This window comes from Diadema setosum, chromosome 1 (assembly GCF_964275005.1).
Source record: "Diadema setosum chromosome 1, eeDiaSeto1, whole genome shotgun sequence".
NCBI lineage: Eukaryota > Metazoa > Echinodermata > Echinoidea > Diadematoida > Diadematidae > Diadema > Diadema setosum.
The window spans coordinates 5,395,963-5,415,791 of NC_092685.1; the positions used below are offsets into that span (position 1 = coordinate 5,395,963).

General features: G+C 38.4%; 2 protein-coding genes across 2 annotated transcripts; both read left to right on the forward strand.

Moving 5' to 3' along the window:
* The first annotated feature begins 953 nt into the window (after window positions 1-953).
* LOC140232935 (sphingomyelinase C-like) lies at window positions 954-5,341 on the forward strand. The gene is made up of 3 exons (XM_072313048.1): window positions 954-969; window positions 3,535-3,576; window positions 4,119-5,341. The coding sequence occupies exons 1-3, from the start codon at window positions 954-956 to the stop codon at window positions 5,339-5,341; spliced, it is 1,281 nt and encodes a 426-aa protein (XP_072169149.1).
* An 8,269-nt stretch (window positions 5,342-13,610) lies between these two features.
* On the forward strand, window positions 13,611-19,798 carry LOC140246933 (tRNA (adenine(58)-N(1))-methyltransferase catalytic subunit TRMT61A-like). Its single transcript, XM_072326253.1, has 4 exons — window positions 13,611-14,028; window positions 14,816-14,982; window positions 15,648-15,753; window positions 16,794-19,798. Exons 1-4 carry the CDS (start codon window positions 13,698-13,700, stop codon window positions 17,225-17,227), a joined length of 1,038 nt encoding a protein of 345 aa, XP_072182354.1. The 5' UTR covers window positions 13,611-13,697; the 3' UTR covers window positions 17,228-19,798.
* The last annotated feature ends 31 nt before the right edge of the window (window positions 19,799-19,829 follow it).

Below are 19,829 nucleotides of genomic sequence, written 5' to 3' on the forward strand. Positions count from 1 at the left end.
GCGTGTACTAAATGAAGATGAAAACAATGACAACACTCTTTTTAGAACAATTAAGAGAAACTGGCTTGTATTATCATCTTAATTATCACTAAATGTATTGTAATCATCACAACAATCATTACATGACAATTAATTTCAATTAATAAGGTTATTGTTGATAAGCAGGTATAGCCCTAATAGTATTTGTATGTAAACACATACGAAAATGAAATAGCGACGGTTCGTAGATACACGCGTATTGCACGTTACCTATTGTACAGGCCCTACAGCGCGGGTCTCACGAACCGGCGTAATACAACTTACGTCGGTTCGTGGGACCCGCGCTTAAGTACATAACCTATGGTGCGCGCAAGAAACGATGGATTTACGAACCGACGCAGTGAGTTTGAAGACAGAAATATCGTAAATTTTTTGAATTCACACTAAAATTACACTATGGATAGGAAGAATAACTTCCACTCTCATCACCCTGTCAAAATTTTCACACACAAGACAGGAAAAGTCATTGAAAACGTTGTCTAAAACTTGTGAGATCTTTAAACGCGATTTTCTCAGAACTGCATTTTCGCTCAAAAACGAAATAGCGTCGGTTCGTGGTAATGCCGACGAATTAAACGGCGCTCTTCATGGATACAGACTAAAAAGACTGTTGAACCTATAACTAATAAAGTAAATATAATGTCACTGTTGGTTTAATTTAATTGTTATTGATGTATCAGTCAAAAATTCCATATTGTTTACTCACTCTGAATATTTCAGTAGGCTTATTCATTACAATGTGTCATGACTGTTAAAAAGTTCAATATTGTTTTAATTCACAACGTCTTGTTTACATTACTCTCTCTGTTACAAAATGAAATGTATGTAATAGTTTGTTTGTGTTTTAGTTTGTCGAGAAATGAAAATGAATTTGAATTACTCATCCGTATACTACCTTTACAGACAAGTTCAGCATGGAGAAGCAACGGCGTAGCCAGGATTTGATCTTGGGGGGGGGGGGGGCGGTTAGTCTGCGAGGGAGCGAGCGAGGGGGGAGGGTGTGGGAGGGGGGTGTCCCCCCTCCGACGGTAAGACCTTTTTGCATTTTGATGTTGTAAATGGTGCAATTTGATGCATGTTTTTGCGCGTTTTATCGACGTGAAACAGTCCCACTTGTTTAAGGTAGCAGTATATTTTAGTGTAGATTATTATTGAACAATTTTGCCTATAAAATGGTATAATTTAAAATACACTTCTTGTATTAATTCTTTTCACTGAATATCATGAACGCGACTGAACCCGAGCGAGCGGAGCGAGCGAGGGGGGAGGGGAGGGTGTGGGAGGGGGGTGTCCCCCCTCCGACGGTAAGAACTTTTTGCATTTTGATGTTGCAAATGGTGCAATTTGATGCATATTTTTGCTCGTTTTATCGACGTGAAACAGTCCCACTTGTTTAAGGTAGCAGTATATTTTAGTGTAGATTATTATTGAACAATTTGCCTATAAAAAACACACTTCTCAATATTAATTCTTTTCACTGAATATCATGAACGCGACTGAACCCGAGCGAGCGGAGCGAGCGAGGGGGGAGGGGAGGGTGTGGGAGGGGGTGTTCCCCTCCCACGGTAAGAACTTGTTGCATTTTGATGTTGTAAATGGTGCAATTTGATGCATGTTTTTGCGCGTTTTATCGACGAGAAACAGTCCCACTTGTTTAAGGTAGCAGTATATTTTGATGTAGATTATTATTGAACAATAATTATTTGCCTATAAAATGGTACAATTGAAATACACTTCTTGTGTTAATTCTTTTCACTAAATATCATGAACGCGACTGAACCCGAGCGAGCGGAGCGAGAGAGGGGGGAGGGGAGGGTGTGGGAGGGGGGTGTCCCCCTCCCACGGTAAGAACTTTTTGCATTTTGATGTTGTAAATGGTGCAATTTGATGCATGTTTTTGCGCGTTTTATCGACGAGAAACAGTCCCACTTGTTTAAGGCAGCAGTATATTTTGATGTAGATTATTATTGAACAATTTGCCTATAAAATGGTACAATTTAAATACACTTCTTGTGTGAATTCTTTTCACTGAATATCATGAACGCGACTGAACCCGAGCGAGCGGAGCGAGCGAAGGGGGAGGGGAGGGTGTGGGAGGGGGGTGTCCCCCTCCCACGGTGAGAACTTTTTGCATTTTGATGTTGCAAATGGTGCAATTTGATACATGTTTTTGCTTGTTTTAACGAGTTGAAACAGTCCCACTTGTTTAAGGTTGCAGTATATTTTAGTGTAGATTATTATTGAACAATTTGCCTATAAAATTGTATATCATTTAAATAACCTTCTTGTATTCTTACACTGAATATCATGAACGCTGTCTGCAGTTCAGCAATCAAACAGAAAAAGCATGCACACGAGAGTGTAGATAGGGGCATATCCCCTCCCACACGAAGGTGGTTTTGCGTTTTCAGACCTGTGTGTATGTAAAGTCTAGTGAGGTAGAGCTTAGGGGAAGGGGGATTCCCCCTCCCGCTCGCGGAGCTTTTGCGTTTTTAGAATTGAAATAAAGCGATCTGGGTATAGCCACAGTCTACTTCTATGCATGGCGGAAGGGGGGGGGGGGGGCGAGCAGGGAGAAGGCGTGGGCGAGTGTTATCTCCACCCTTCCCTTCCGATGGAGCTTTTGCCTGAAATTGAGATATCTCGTATACGCATATTTGATGGAATCAACATTTGGGAAATCACCAAAAAAACAAAAAACAAAACTGATGGGGGGGGGGGGGGGACTGAAGGAGGAAAGGGTCGATTAAAAGGGGAAATTCCCCTTATACATGAGGGAACCTTGAGTTTTCGGAATATAAGTGATAGTTAGTCTTGTGCACTCAGAATTATTCATATTTTTTGTTGTTGTAAATCTAAAAAGTGTACTAAGCTAGGGAAAGAGGCACAGAGGGGGAGGGTTTGGGAGGGGGATACCCCCTCCCAAGCACGAGAGATTTTGCATATTTTGAATTGAAATTCAACGATCTGGTGCACACTTTGAGTGAAATATTCAAAAAAAATATCTTATTTGATGAAAGGTTGCAAAGGAGACCCGCTTCATGTGCATGAATACAGTATACACGCATTTTTTTTTCGCCTCCCAAATCCCCGGTCCAAATCTTAGGGGGGGGGGGGCGACCGCCCCCATCGCCCCCCCCCCCCCTGGCTACGCCAGTGTGGAGAAGTGAGTAAACCTCTATCTCCCGTCATGTTATGTTTTGTTTTTTGAAATACAAGATAATTATAACGTATTGATAACATAAAAAGGTCTAAAGTCGAGCGGGGTTAACCGTTTAAGACATCACACCACACCCAACATGAATGGGTTCCATGGCGACACACCTTGAAGGGTCAAACCGGGGCAGACGAATAGCAACACAAACTTCAAATCGAGACTTGTACAACTAGTGTTTTGTCAAGGAGGGGTACTCGATTTAACCGAATATCACGTGAATAATTTGGGAAATGTAATCAAGCCGAAGAGTACACACTATTTACTTCTTTCTCTTCCAGGTTCCTGTGACGTAGATGACAACACTCCGACTGTTTGGTTAGGTAAGTACATAGCTGGGCGATCCAAGTTGTGTTCTTTATGATAAACCACGCCCATACAGGATAATATAGTAGCCACGCATTTAAAGTGAGTGTTGTCAAAGGCCAAGTGATATTCTGAACCTCGTATACTTTAAGGCACTCTACACGTGGCGTAAATCCAACACGAGTGATTAGATGAAAGTGAACATTGATAAACCTCGCAAAACTGATATCTTTGCCTAAACAATCTTGACGCCCGTTATATTTGTGATGATAAACGTTAATCGACATGGGCATGACACATCCGTTGACAGAATCTAATATCTAAATCAAATCTTGAAAGCAGTACATCTATTCACTGAAATCTACATGGGATATAAAGATTTTTACCTCCACAAATCAACTTAAACATATCTTTTTACCGGGCCAGTCCCCATTTAAGGTTACATATTATTCACAGAATCTGTGCTGTTTGAACGATGGTGACCTCAGGAAATTTTGTACATTTTATTTAGAGTTATATCTAACCTTTTAAAAGATAAGACTTTATGTTGATCTTCAAGGTGATGAGCTGGATTGCCAAGGGAACTGGACGCACTGTGGACATTTCGGTCTGGACTTCGTCTGTGAGAACGCCACTGGATCTTGTCCCATTGAGAATGACGTCCTCTGCGCCTCGCCCGAACCACTGCCACTCAGTGATCCAACCGCAGCTACGACTTTGAAGGTCATAGCTTACAACGTGTGGGAACTGAGGTATCTATACTACCAGACCGGACAACGGGAGCGCACCTGCCGGATTCCCCGGGAACTCTTCCGGTTGCATCCTGACGTCGACGTCATCGTGTTCAACGAGGTGTTCATGGGTGGTTGTTTCTCCAAGTACAACGAGAGCATCGAGGAGAGCGAACTCACCATACGAGACATCCTCGATCAATATGGCTTCATCCACTACACTGAGACTGTCGGGAGTCCTCCTCAGCCGCCTCGGAAGCTCGAGAATGGAGGGGTCTTCATCGCCTCCCGTTGGCCCATTCTAAGGGAAGACAGCTTCGTGTATAATGAATCGGTTCGCTTAACGGCAGACGATATTTCGGGGAAAGGAGCCGTGTACGTCCAGATCGAGAAGTCTGTAGGAGGAGAGAGAAAGACGTACCACGTTCTCGGCACCCATCTACAAGCTACGCAGCGAGCAAATGCCGACGAGGTTCGCGTTGCGCAGGCAACTCAGATGTACGAGTTGATGCTGAGACAAAACATCCCTGCAGGTGAACCTGTAATTTACGCTGGAGATCTCAACGCGAGGAATGGCACCCAGCACGGACATGACGTCATCAGCGCCCTCCACTGTGAGGTCCCCGATATCGTTGGAGAAAGAATCTACACCTACGACGGGGTGGAGAACACTCTACTTAACTCTACGGGTCAGTCGTGGATAGATTACGTCCTTTACAGCACGTCCCATCTTCAGCCAGTCTCCGCCACTCTGGAGGTTGTACGCCCCATGTCTTCCCAACCTTTCGATGTCTGCATGCTGTCCCTCTCACCCTTTCCCACCTACCCATTTTCCGACGGCTGCCGTGTGGAGATATCGACCCGCGATCTTGCCGATCACTATGCCGTCCTTGGAGTCTTTGACTTTGAAGTTAGTTCTAGTACTTCCGCCCCTGGTGTTACGGACGTTACAACCGACGCCCCTGACTTCACTACGGACTCTGGTTTTGTCATTTCTTCTGGACATCTACTTATAGCTTTAACATATTTCCTTACATTGATATCAGTCTAAGAACGTGGACTTTGAGGCCTGCTAGCATCTAAGCCTTCTTCAAGACAGCGTATCCACACAACGTCAATGTCAATGCGATATCGTTATCTAAATCTGCTTTCCAATCTTTACTGTCCTTTCATTCTGTACTCGTCCTTTTTTGAACACTTTTCAGGTTTTGGTGTCCGAAATGACTGGCTTGGTTTGGTTTTATTTCTTATTTTCTCCTCCATGTGAACAGTACGTGACAAATCAATACAAATTGATACAAAGTATGCCAAACAAAAAATAAAACATAAAAATCAATATAGGAATGGTCAATTTCGTATCAACATTGTCCTAAAAAAAACATGAAAATAGCAACATTGCGAAAGCATCCTGTAATCGTACGTGAACAAGGCAGAGATCAATACAGGGGACGTCATCATAAGTAAGAGCTTGGCAAAGATGAGGCCCTAGCATATTTACATTACTTAACCATTCATAATAATAAATTACCTAAAGCCCAAGTCACATAATCATATATGCTGGATCACGCTGGATCTGATCCATGGTGATCCGGGGAGAGATCCGTGTAAACGCCTTGGGCATCCTTGGACGTCCAAAATGCCAACACGGCTGTTTTGGGAGATCAAAAACTTCTGGCGTCATCCGTATACTGCCGTGTTGGCAGAGCAATCTGGAATGGTCCGTGTGTGTGCATATGACAGTGCAAGACAGTGAATCATTCTGAAATGTGGGTGATGGTAATATAAATATGTGCATGTGCGGGCGAATATACAAACAGTTGAACTTTTATAACCATTATAAAAATAAAGTGAGGATCATTTTAATTATGATTCACGATTGACCTAAACCTGAAAGGAAAGAAATTAAACATAAAAAAGATTCGAGGACTAAAACTAGTGTTAGCTGGGAACATAGTTCGATAACAAATACTTTCTTAGATGTGCTTTAAAGGAAAATAGGGCATGGAACATCCTGCTTTAGTTGAGCAGCGGATATGTTCCAGACGTCTTATCAGTACAGTATGGTCTATATTGATTTAGGTTAAAACAGTTTTGAGGTTCACAATGTGATGATCTGTCGAACTTGTTATGTGAGGATATTTGTTTGGTAGATACTTTATTTTCTGCAAATCAATATACATAAGTTACATAATCATGAACATGTAGGAAATAATACAAAGTGAATTTAACACAGAGTCGTTTGACTTGCATAAACAACGATATAAAAGGAAATTAATGATAATATACAGTATGCATGTCTATGCAGCAGGGATTACAATAACAATTGTAGTTAAGAAGCAATTATGCAGAGGGCCGCCATTATTTGTGTATCTTACTTGTACATGAATTTATATGCCTGTTTGAAGAATGTGAATACCTTATGTGTTTAAGAGATAAAATAAGGGCTCCGCATTATAATTATGAGAAGAATAACAATATATATATATAGCATTAGTAATATGGAAATGACACGTTTCTGAAATAATAACAACCGGTTTACTTTAGTAATACATTACCTTTAGTAATTTCCCACGCGATATTTGAATACAATAACAGAGTGATAGAATTGTATAGAATGCCCAGGGTTCGTTCACAAATGTTTTTTGTTTGTTTTTTTTTAACTTCGAGAATACGTACATAACTGATGGTCCTTAATCATACGTTATAGGGACCTTTATATGCAAGATATAATACGTCGTTCAATTTTAGCTGAGAAAAAATTATTATTGTACCTAAAAAGTAATATTTGATATGTGATATTTGAGTTGTGGTATTTTTTTTTCTAAAAATTAACAAAATTGGCTTTATTTGCATTCAAAGGCATACTATTAGAATGAAACTAATGATTTAATTCTATTTCTAAATTGATTATGCGAGTGCTTAAAAGGAATGAAGACACATAATGGCGTTATGCAAAAGGTGTATACGTTGATGGGTAACTGCTTTGTTTTAATTCAAATAAAATTTCACAGCAATTATCTCACCTTGTCTACAAATCACATCACATTATACGGAAAAGGTAATGAAATAGCGGATGATCAATGAATTGGCAAAGTATGTGGAAGGGAAACTTGTGGTTAAAGATTATTCGGAAGTATATAAATGAGATGTATTCAGACATGGTAAAGTCTAATAACAAAAACAGCATGCAATATGGCAAAATGGTGGAATACGAGTAAAATCTTGTTTGATTACAGTGGACCTTCTTAGAGGTGATTAAAATGTTGGTGTTAATCATGACCTTGTTTGTGGACGGAGTGCGCACGGGTTCATCCCACAGGACCGACACCCACGAGTCATAAACAGCCCACGAGTTCGACATTGACAATCATAGAGGTCCATGAGTCCTACAGCTCACGAGTCATACAGAACACGAGTTTGACACTAGGCAAATAAAGCCCATGAGTTTGACAGACACAATACGGGGCTTAATGCTTAATGTGTCGATCTCGATGGCCTTGTTAGCTTAGTGTCGAACTCATGGACTGTATGACTCGTGAGCTCTATGACTTGTGGGTGTCGGTCTCGTGACGTGCACCCGTGCGCACACCCCGTGGCGCACACCAATCCTCCTTACGAACTTAATGACGAACAAAAACCGAACGATCTCACATAAATTTGTTAATTGCGACCATTTCGATGAAGCTAGCTAGCTACACTAGATAAATAAACAGACAGACATATAGATAGATAGATATTGATAGAAAGAGAGATATAAAGAGAAAGAAAGAAAGAGTATGTGACTGAAATGACGGAGACCAAATACAGAAAAAACGTGGTTTTAGAAGCTGGATGTGCATTGTACGGTAAGGTCACGATGAGAAGTAGAGAGAAAATGTATGGATATTATTAATTACCCGCAAACGCTTCGGAACACTCACTCTGCTCTGTGGTACCCTACATACTATTTCACATCACTTAAAGAAGAAATCCACTCCAAAATTTTATCAGTTTCATTTCATTTCATTTCATTTCATTTATTTTCACTTAATAAAACATGCATACATAAAATGTGACAATGGTATAACATGACAATGTGACAAACAAACAAACAAAGCAAACAAACAACCAAATATATCAAGTGAAGGGGTTAGTGAGAAGGCAATAGGCCTTATTTAAAACTAACCCCGGAAAAGTAAATACAGCGTAAATACAGAGGAAAACGTTGGCACACACTCACACTCATACATACACACACATGCATACACAGACAAAAACATACACCAGCACATTAACAATACACACAAGATGCCATTTTCACAAACACACCCCATCTTGGTAATCTCTTATAAATTCAGAAAATTATATTGGTAACTTCCAGAATACCTTTCAATTAAAATACGCTTGAAAGCTTTCTTAAAACTTTGTACTGTTTTCTTACATTTCACATCAGAGTGGATGGAATTCCAGATTTGAGGGCCTTGAAAAAATATTTACTTTTTGTAGGAGGATGATCGAATCTGAGGCAAGTAAAAATTTCTACAATTTCTTGTGCCATAATTATGATTATCTTTGTTAAGTTTAAAATAATCAAGTAATGATACAGGTAAAATACCATTATAACATAAGAACATATATACTGCACTCTGTAATAAAATCGATACACAGTTAAAATCGACAAAGTAGAAAATATTGGCAAAGAAGGCGCCCTATACAGTGAATGCGAGACTATTCTAATAGCTCGCTTTTGCAATTTAAACAGTCTCTGCATATCATACTCACTAGATTTCCCCCATGCTAAAATACAATAATTCAAATGTGGTAAAATAAGTGTGTTATATAATAGTAACAACAAAGATCTAGAGTATGACCGTAGTCTGTTTAAGATCCCGATACTTTGTGATATTTTGTTGCAGATGACACCAGTGTGTTCCTTCCATGACAAACAGTCATCAATTTCAACCCCAAGAAATTTTACATGAGAGGCACGTAATATTTTATTTTCATTAATATGAATCACAATTTCATCTTTATTTATGAGCTTATTTGAGTACACCATATAATTTGTTTTATTCAAATTCAATGCCAATTTATTTACTTGCAACCATTCCATAAGTTTACTTATCTCATGATTAAATGTATATTGTAAAATATCAGAATTACAGTCGGACAGGAACACACTTGTGTCATCAGCAAACTGAACAAATTCAAGCTTGTCTGAAATATTGCACATATCATTTACAATATGAATAATAATGGTTTTCTGTTCAGATTGAATATCATTTAATTGAACATACTGCTTTACTGCTTTCTGTCGATCAGATAACTTGTAAACCATTGTAATAATACACCGCAGATTCCATGATTATATAACTTTTGTATCAATATCGTATGGTCCATCGTATCAAAGGCCTGACTTAAATCAATAAATAAGCCAGCCATTGTTTCTTTTCTGTCAAAAACATCAACAACCTTATGTCGTCGCATGCCCGGCAGAAGGGCCCTAGCCGATGTTCCCGGCAGAAGGGCCTTAACTATAAACTTGCTCTATTTTGAGAAATATTGCCTTATTTGATATTTGCACTTGACAGACTGATAAAAGGGCCTAAACCATCACGTTACTTTGATTTCATGTGAAAACAGACAATGGTTATCAAGTTATAGGCAATTTAGTGTAAAGGCCCTACTGCCGGGAATATTGGCTAGGGTCCTTCTGCCGGGCATGCGACGATGTATGAATTCCAATAAAGCATGGGACGTGGAATGCTCACTTCTAAACCCATATTGATATGGCGATATTATATTACATTCGTTTAAAAAATTAGACAATCTGTTGTACACACATTTTTCTAAAACTTTGGAGAAAACAGGCAATATTGAAATGGGATGATAATTGGAAACATCATCTTTCTTCCCTTTCTTATAAAAAGTCACTAACCTGGCAATTTTTAATTTGTCTGGAACAACACCAGTAGATATAGACAAGTTGAATATTTCACTTAAGGGATAACAAATTACATGAATTACTTTTTTTTTATCATATCAGCCTGTATTTCATCAAACCCAGAACTTTTACCATTTTTAAAACAAGTTACAATCTCAATGAGTTCTTTTGGAACAATGGGAGAAAAAAAAAAGCAGTGTGATCATTCATTATTAGATATTTTTTAAAATCATTCGAATGCTTCAAATTGTGATGAAAGAGTAAAACCGATATCAGTGAAGTAATTATTAAAAACATTGCAAATATCATCAGTGGATTGCACTGGGTAGTCATTCCACATTATCTTGGTAGGATAAGTACAATTACAATCCTTTTTGTGCAATAATTCATTGGTAACATTCCATATTCTTTTCATGTTTCCATTAGCAGAAGTATATTTGTTCATATAATAATTCCTTAGTCTTAACAATCTTTAAGGGCGGTGAGTTGGCTCAGTCGGTAGCGCGTCTGCCTCACGATCACGCGGCCCGGGTTCGAACCCGAGTCTGGACTGAGCAATGTTGTGTGTAAACATACCGTCCCCTCTAGCAATAGGCAAAACACTCTGTCCCACGGATAGGACATAAAATGGAGGTCCCGTGTATGAGAGAGTAATAACTCATGCACGTAAAAGATCCCGCTTCATTCATTCATCGCAAAGAGCAGGGTGTCTAACCTGGTGAAGTGGTCCCACCTCACATCCAACTGGACCCCATGGAAGACCAGCTTAACAATGTTACGGTATGTTTCATATACACTCAGTCTATACTGGGTTCTGTTTTGTAAATATTTCCTATACAATACATGTTTCTTTTTGCACATCTTTTTTAATTCCTTTGTAAACCATGGTTTATTCCTATGAGCACTATTATATACAATTTTCTTCTTAAGGAAACATGAAGAAAAAATACCCAGAAACTTTCTTAAAAATAATTCATAAGCAGTATTTGCATCCTGACTTGTCATCGTCCAATCAGCAACACTAACATCATGTACAAATTTCAACACATTTCTTTCATTATACTCCCTCACATTAAAATATGACTTCCCTTTGTCTTTATCTATAACATGATATTTTGTTATAAAATATTGGGATATGATCACTTATATCAGTTTAAAAATATTCCAGAGTAAATATCATTAATATCGTTTGTGAAAACATTATCTGTAAGAGTTTGTGTAGTTTCTGTTATGCGAGTGGGACCGTAAATCAAAGGGGACAATGAGTATGTCATTAATACATCTAAAAGATCATTCACATTGTGGCAAGACTAAGCATTCCATAAATTTATGTTATAATCACCAACTAAATATAAAATCTTATTCTCTCTATTTACAGCGTCTAAAATTGGCACAAATTCATCAAGAAAAGATTGCACATTGCAGAATAGGCAGGGGGCCGATATATCACTCCCAATATGACATTTTTCATTGAATGTACTATTTCAATAAAAATAGATTCTATAACATTTGTACTTACATCAAATTCACATCTTCTTTCAAAATGAACACCATCTTTTATATAAATGCCTACTCCACCACCTCTCCTACCTTCAGCTCTTCCATTTACAATGAAATTATAACAATCTATATCATACATTTTATTATGACGTGTATGTTTCAGTTACACCAATAACAGTGAATTTCCTTTCAATACCATCCAAAAACATATTCATATTATCAAAATTACTATTTATACTTCTACAATTTATATGTACACAAGAAAATTCATGAGCAGAAAAACTATTGTCCTTGAATTGACTATCAAACTAATTATATTCATCTGGAGTAAAATACGAAGACACAGGCCCATTTTCACACTCTGTATTATCTGTATGAGAAGGTAATAAATATTCTGAAAGACCATGAAAATCAGTACTGCTTAATGTATCTAAAATAGTAGCATGATTAGGCATCATATATCACAAACAAGGGACAAGGCCAAACAAGCAGACAAACACACACACACACACACCTTACAGGGAGGGAACAGAAGTACAATAAAAAGTCACTTATTCAAAAGAAAAAATTTTCACAAAAGATAACCTTCGTTAATTGGTCAGGAAACCAAGATTAAAAAAAAAATATGACGGAGTCCCTTTTTGAATGACGTAGTACACGTGTAGAAGAAATAGAAATATTATAACACTATGTAAGATTTTTGAGGTCGCTCAGGCAGTTTCATCAGAGAGAAAGAAAAACAATTCTATGGCAGCAGAACTGTGCAATTAATGATCAAAATATCAACAATAGGATAAGAAATAAGAAAGTTATGACATTCTGAAATTTCAAGTTTTTGCAAAACACTTCTTGACCAGACGCTATATGAATATTCAAATCAGCAGGTTGATAATATCATGCTGCCACAAAGAAATTACTCACGGATTCAACGAAACTGATTCATGCTTTCATATTCAAATCACCTTCAACTAAATTGTAACATTACCCACTAGCTATTACTCACATCAAAGACAATGTTATCTAATATAGTTTTTGAACTATTAAGGATAAAAATGGGAAATGTTATTCGTAACACCTAGTACCATTTATGTATGTATTTCGTTAAAAATGCTGTAGTCTTCTCATCCAACAACGGCGGGCACTAAAATTTTAAAATTTCATAACTTTTGAACGGATAGTTTTATTTTCCTTAAACTTTACTGATGTGTTTTCCTAGTAAATTACTAGTAAATATAGGGGACATGGAACGGGGGGGGGGGGGGGGTGGTGGGCTACAACCCCCCTTTTTTTTCTTGTCTCGTAGAAAACAAAGGAAAAAAAAAACAGGGGTGGAAAATGACAATCAAACCCTTGACTTCTCGTTCTCTAGAAGCTGGATGGGTGGGTGGGGAGGGACGGGGAGGGGGTGTGGTTGAATCTTGATCCCCAGCTCACCCTATCCTATATAAACACTTCAGTCCCTGATACATATCGGAATATATGCCTGGAGTTGCTGCATTCTCTCAATCTTCGTGGAAATTTTGGTAGGCCTAATAATTATATATTATTCCCCTTTACATGACTAACCTGATCATTTATATCTCGCATTTATTTTTTTTTAATCCTCAGTAATGATAGGTCCTTACGTGCGTTTTTCATTTGTTTTCAATTGATCTTCAGTTAGTTTCTTAGGTACGGTAGTATTCACATACATCGTTAATTTCAGCAGAACTGACGTCTTAGATGGCTTTCCATAACTGCTCAAGCTTCTCTCCAAAGAAATGTAGATCACAGATGGCTATCCATAGTTTCAAAACACGTCTTGTATGCACGTGTACGTGTTTTGTGTACTAGTATGCCGCAGATCATATGCACACAGTTTATGCTGTGCACTTTTACACACGTTTAGGATCTACGCTTCTGAGATGTAGAACCCCTTTTATCTGCGACTCGACAGCACTGCACTCGAAGAAATTGTTCGTGGACTCACGCATAGCAAAGGAAGATGAGTTTTCTGGGGTATAAAGACGTCATTGAAGATGGAGACACCGTCATTGTCTTCCTTGGCCACGAGTCCATGATGCCACTGAAAATGGTGCTCGGAAACACCACCCAAACTCGCTATGGAGCTCTGAGGCATTCCGAGCTCATCGGCAAGCGATATGGATCCAAAGTATCCACGTTAGGTGGTAAAGGCTGGGTCTACGTGCTCCACCCAACACCAGAACTGTGGACAGTCAATCTTCCACATCGAACGCAGGTGCTTTATTTTCCAGATATTAGCTTACTTACCTTCGAACTGGAATTAAAGCCGGGAAGCATCGTTGTGGAAGCTGGTAAGATTCTTCTACTAGTCCCGTATATGTATTTTTGAGTTTGCCTTAAGAAAGCTGGGAGGCCACGCCACGGCCACGGCCCGGAGGGCGAGGCAGGGGTAGTTGCGTTTGATTCACAGGAATCAGCGCTACGGATAGATGTGTTAATACTGTTATGAGTAGATGAATAAAGTGCACAATTGCCCAATAATGCCCTTGTTAGCAATGCAATCACTGTATTCCTGTAATCAGTGCAGTATATAAGGAAAGGGGTGGTTTAATATCTTGGTTTGATATTGATAGACATCTTTCCCCTTTTTTCTGCACACAGAAAACGAAACAAGTTTATCACTTGTGCAGATGCCATCATGGCCATTGGGCATTATATGATGGCGTGTGATCTATCTTACAAAATCTAGATGAAGATTCTACTTGTAAGACCAGCAGTTTTTAAAGTAAACATATTTTTGTTTGTTTAGCAATCCCACAGAAGTCATAATTGCAATGATTCATCTCTTTTCATAAGATAATTTGCAAAGAGCATAATTTTGCTCTCTTCAAGAAGTCCCTGACAGTGATTTCTCCTCTTTTCATTTTCTTTTGATCAGTCAACCTTGCCTTACTTCAATTTATCTTGCTTTCATACAAAATGCTTTCTCTTATTTTCATCTTCTCACCAAGATTTTTATTCTGTGTCATGTTTTCATGTTTCAATAAATTTGAGTTCTCTTCTCTAATACTTTTTCATTTCCTCTTCTCTTCTTGCAATTATCTTTCTGTCTCTGCCACCCTCTGTTGCTGCCAACAGGAACTGGCAGTGGTTCTGTGTCACATTCCATCGCAAGGACCATAGCACCCTCGGGTCACCTTTACACATTTGAGTTCCATGAGCAGCGTGCTGAGAAAGCCTCAGAAGAATTTGTGGAGCACAACCTCGCGGACATTGTGACTGTGACTCACCGTGACGTCAGTACAGTAAGAATTATTAGAGTTGTACTGTATATTGTAGAAAGTTCATCGAATGGTTGAAACTTCAACACATTGAAGTTGCTTAGCCAAATTTAGCAATTTGCATGGAAAGTTTGAGATGTTCAATTTTATGGAGACGCATACATCAGTGGCATTGTAACAAGCAATGTCATTGTTTGTCAGTGCATTTTATCTGAACGAAGAAATAATTACAATTTTCACAGTGAAACATTTCATGTTTAAGATAACTGCTTGTTGTTGGCATCAGTGTATTTATGTTTATTTATGTTTGTGAGTTGTTTCTGTGTCTTTTTATCCCACTTGTCAATTTTAAGACTGTATTTCATATATATGGCCTTTTTTTATTGTACTATATAAGTACTTGATACTATTCGTTTGATTCTGAGCAATATGTGATTTTCATTTAGATGTCGTTAAGTTATGATCATTTAATGCAGCAGTACTTGGTGTGGAAGTTGAATTTGAATGTATAAAGATTACTATGAGAAAAATTCCCTGTACTTGATAAATTGTTAGATTTAAGATTATCATTCAAATGGGTATTCTTGGAAATCTTAATCTCCATGCTAGGGGTACTGGAAAAATTAAGAAGGGTAGTGTGGTTGTCATGCATTCATGTGCTCACCACTTGTTCTGACTTCCTTTCACAGGACGGTTTCCTACTAGATGTGGACTACAAGGCTGATGCCATCTTTCTGGATCTTCCCTCACCATGGAACGTCATACCACATGCCAAGAAAGTTCTGAAGACACGTGGTGAATACCTCTTTGTAAAGTAATGTAGGAGGGCTATTCAGGTTGCATGGAGTATGTGTCTCCTCTTGTAGCATCAGAGGAACAGAAAATCATCAAGGTTGATAGATATGTAGCCAGGGCCGGTGGAGCGTTTTCAAAAGTGTGGGGGGCCACTTCCGGGTTTCATGAGCTAACAAGCAAAAAAAAAAAAAAAAAAAAGGTCCTCAACTCATCTCTCCCCTTCCACTTCCGTGTTTCTTCAGCTGACAAGCAAAAAAAAAAAAAAAAAAAAAAAAAAGGGCCCTCAGCTCATCTCTCCCCTTCCACTTCTGGGTTTCTTCAGCTGAAAAGGTCTTAAGTGGAAAAACATTACCTTACCGCGCTCACACTTCAAGATCTCTATCTATTTCTATTTAGTGCCACTTACGTACTTCCGGGTTAAAAAAAGTGTGGGGCCCTAAAGTGATGACTCCTTATGTATTCCTTTGTATGATGCACAAAAAGTGTGGGGGCCCGAACCCCTACGGCCCCCACGGCTCCGCCAGCCATGGTAGCAACTCATATGTGCAAGTTCTGAGGTATTCTGAACATGTAGTATGTACTAAGTATGCGTACAGTGTTTTTATTATTGTGAGTTTGTGAGTTGACTGATATTCGCAAAATATCAACTCACAAAAATATTGTGGGTAACACAAATGTGTTGTATCATGTTCACAGTGGGATATCACTTATTTTTTTTTTTTTTTTTCTGAAAAGAGATAATGCTAATAAAATGTCTCATTCAGTCACTGTTGCTATCTCTGGCAAATTCAACCCACCCAAAATTTTTTTACAAGACCCAATTTGAGAAATACACTGTATTATAAATTGGCAAAATGTATAATAACACACAGTACATGTTACACCAGATGTCAAATTGCAAAAGGGTTTAGTGTTTCTGGATTTCTGATGATATAAGATGACTTGGTCAAGGGTTACTGCTCATGAAATTTGAAAAGATCTTAAAGATATTTCACATAATTTCAGATAATATTTATTTTGCTTCAATATTATATTTTCAGGTGGGAGGATATGCTCATTTTCTCCTTGCATTGAACAAGTTCAGAGAGCCTGTGTGGAATTGGATGCCCTTGGGTTCACCGACATCAAGACTGTGGAGTGCCTGATCCGTAACTATGATGTTAAGACAATAAACCTGCCCCTCCCAAATATTGGAGAGCCGAGGAATTTGGAGGGTGATTCTAAAAGAAGCCATACAGGCTCTGGGGAACCCGCTGAGAAACGAGCAAGGACAGAGGATAATGGTACGAAGGCTGCCAAGGTGGACAATGGCAGTGATGATACGAGTGAAGGGTCAAAGGAGGTCAGGAGAAAGGGCAAAGGTCAAGTGGAGGATGCTGGCAAGGAGTCAAATTATACCAGGAAGTGTGCTGTCCCACAGAGAGAAATGCCAGGGCACACTGGCTTTCTGACATTCGCCTCATTGTACACATAGCATGTGGTAACATGGATGCAGCAGTGATGGGAATACTGCTGAGGAATATGTTATAGCAATCCAGCAGTCACCTTTCAGCTTGGCTCATTCATGTTCCTTTACTACTCGATCACAGCTACAAACATGTTGCTCATGACCAATTCAACTGCAGACTGATTTTTATCCATTGAAAACTTGGTCATAAAATATCACATCAACATACAGAAGAACTTTTGTGTTACAGTGATATAACCTTTGCGCTTTAAAGGCATAATTTACCATTTGCAGATGAAACAAAAACCCAGCGTAAGTGCTTTAAAATTGTTGTAAAATGTGAGTTAGGGATAGAAACAACCACTGTAAAAATTTGAATCCGTATAATCGATGTTAAGTATTGTTAAATACACAAAATGTGAACAATAGTTATAATAAGAATGCTTCCAGACAAAACCGTCTAGAGTTATGGTTTATTGAGAAAAATGCTGATATCTTCTTATATTTTAGGCTTTATTGTGAAAATTTTATATGGTAGGATGTTTTCTGTTACAACAGACCTACACATATGCATCAAATATGATATCTTGAACATTTTTTAAATCACTGCTCCCAAAGGTAAACTGGACCTTTAAACGCACTGCAAGAAATTGATAGGTGTATATTTTAGAAAGATAAAGGAGTTACACCACAAACCTTCTTAGTGCAAGTCTACTTTGTTAATTCCTGTGATGAAATGAAGACAGTGAGGTAGAATGTTCTATTGCTGTGGGTGCTAGTATGATTTTGTGCTAAACTGCATCAAAGTTTATACAGACAGTCTCCTTGCATTTAAGTCTTGTCAGTATTATTATCCTCTGTCCCTTCTCTCAAAAGTGGCAGCAGAATGTATTTTTGCAAGGCAGGTGAGTAGATGCTTTTCTTGCTATTTATCTAAATCAGTCACATGTTAATGAGTGCTGTCAAGCCAAAGACATTTTAATTACCAGGGAGTTCCTTCATGAGAAGTACAATATCTATTTCGAATGTGAGACTTCGTCTGTACCTTGGCTGTAACTAGACATTGAAATAGGCATGCTGCAACTTTGATCTTCAGACATCAGACATATAGTAAATGTATGCAATCCCAAAACGAGATGTGATATTTTTCTTCTGCTTTGTGTTTCATAGGAGAGAGAGATATCAGAGCGTAACCAATGGAAAGACATTTTTCTTTTTACTTACAACTGTAAAGGAAAACCAGTTTATAGTCATACCAAGGAGGTAGTAGGCTACCTCCTTGGTCATACAGAGAAATACTCAATGCCCCCACTGTTAGTCCTCTTTTGCTCACCTTTAGTTTCTCCTTTTTTCTGTGTCTTTTTGATTCCCAGTGATCAAATGGACATCTGGCATTAATGTCTGAAATGTAGTCTAGTTGAGAGTGAAGCCGGATCCTGGAATTCCGTAAAAGGGCGCAGCCTTGACAAAATTGCCCCATTTTTTTCTTTTATTTCTTTTGTTTTGATAAAAATTAAAGAGGGAGTGCATGCCAGGTGTGCCCCTGCCTGGGTCCACCACTGACCTGTATTTGTTGTGTGCAAACACATGCCTGGCCAAGTTCTGTATTTTTATCTTGTCAGCAATTTGACAGAAAGTTACAGTAGTCTACTGGTACACACAAAATGATGACTTGCGAGGAAAGAGCATCCTTTAGAGCTTGTCCATATATGAATACTCTATACGCCGCATATTTCGCGAGTCAGGTGCTTTTCGCGAAATTAAAGACACGCGAAAATTTTGACTCTGATCCCGATGTGAATATGACATACGCGTGTACATTTGTCCGTTCAGTACAGGACTCCATGATCGCGAATTTAACCACTCACAAAATCGTTGGGAATTCCCGATTCGCAAAAATGTAGACTCGCAAAATATATGGCATATACAGTACACGCTTGCTTGCCATTATGAACATGACATTCCAATTTAGTACAAATGGCAAACTTCAAGGTTTCTTGCAGTCATGATTTAATAGGGAGATACACTGTACATGTACATTGTATACACACAAGCATTTGCCTGCGCACTCCTAAACTATGGAATGACTTACTATTAGAAGTCAAAAAAAAAAAAAAAATCCTCAGCTGTAGCAGTCTTTAAATCAAGACATGAGACTTTTTTTTTTCAATTAAAACTGCATCATTGTCAAGCATATCAGAAACTTTTGCAGTGTAAAAGAATATATGTACTTACTGTATGTCTCACAGCTTATAGATTGATATTGTTATTACATGTATTATTATTATTTGGCTGCCAACACTCTTTAAATTGTCACATGTATGTTGTGGTCACATATGCATTTTGTCTTGAACTTCTGCTCAGAGTAAGTGTGAATTCATGATTTTAGCAGTTTAGTGTCCTAACTTCACTTGTAATTCATTGAACATGATCCTTTGCCAGACCATGTACAGTTTGAAGAGTTCTCGACACTGCATACTTGCTAGGCGCTGACCTGATAAAGTTTTTGTGTTATCCCCAATCCAGAATATGAAATTTTAGCTCTGGTTTAGTCCAAATGTATGACACAAAAATCTGGAATAAAGTGACTTCATGAAATTGATGAAATTAAACTCATGTACTATCAATT

Coding starts and splice junctions, on each gene's coding strand:
- LOC140232935 (XM_072313048.1), top strand. Junction 3,577..4,118: donor CACTCCGACTGTTTGGTTAG/GTAAGTACATAG, acceptor TTGATCTTCAAG/GTGATGAGCTGGATTGCCAA.
- LOC140246933 (XM_072326253.1), top strand. CDS start 13,698: ATGAGTTTTCTGGGGTATAAAGACGTCATTGAAGATGGAGACACCGTC. Junction 14,983..15,647: donor CTCACCGTGACGTCAGTACA/GTAAGAATTATT, acceptor TTCCTTTCACAG/GACGGTTTCCTACTAGATGT. Junction 15,754..16,793: donor GAAAGTTCTGAAGACACGTG/GTGAATACCTCT, acceptor TTATATTTTCAG/GTGGGAGGATATGCTCATTT.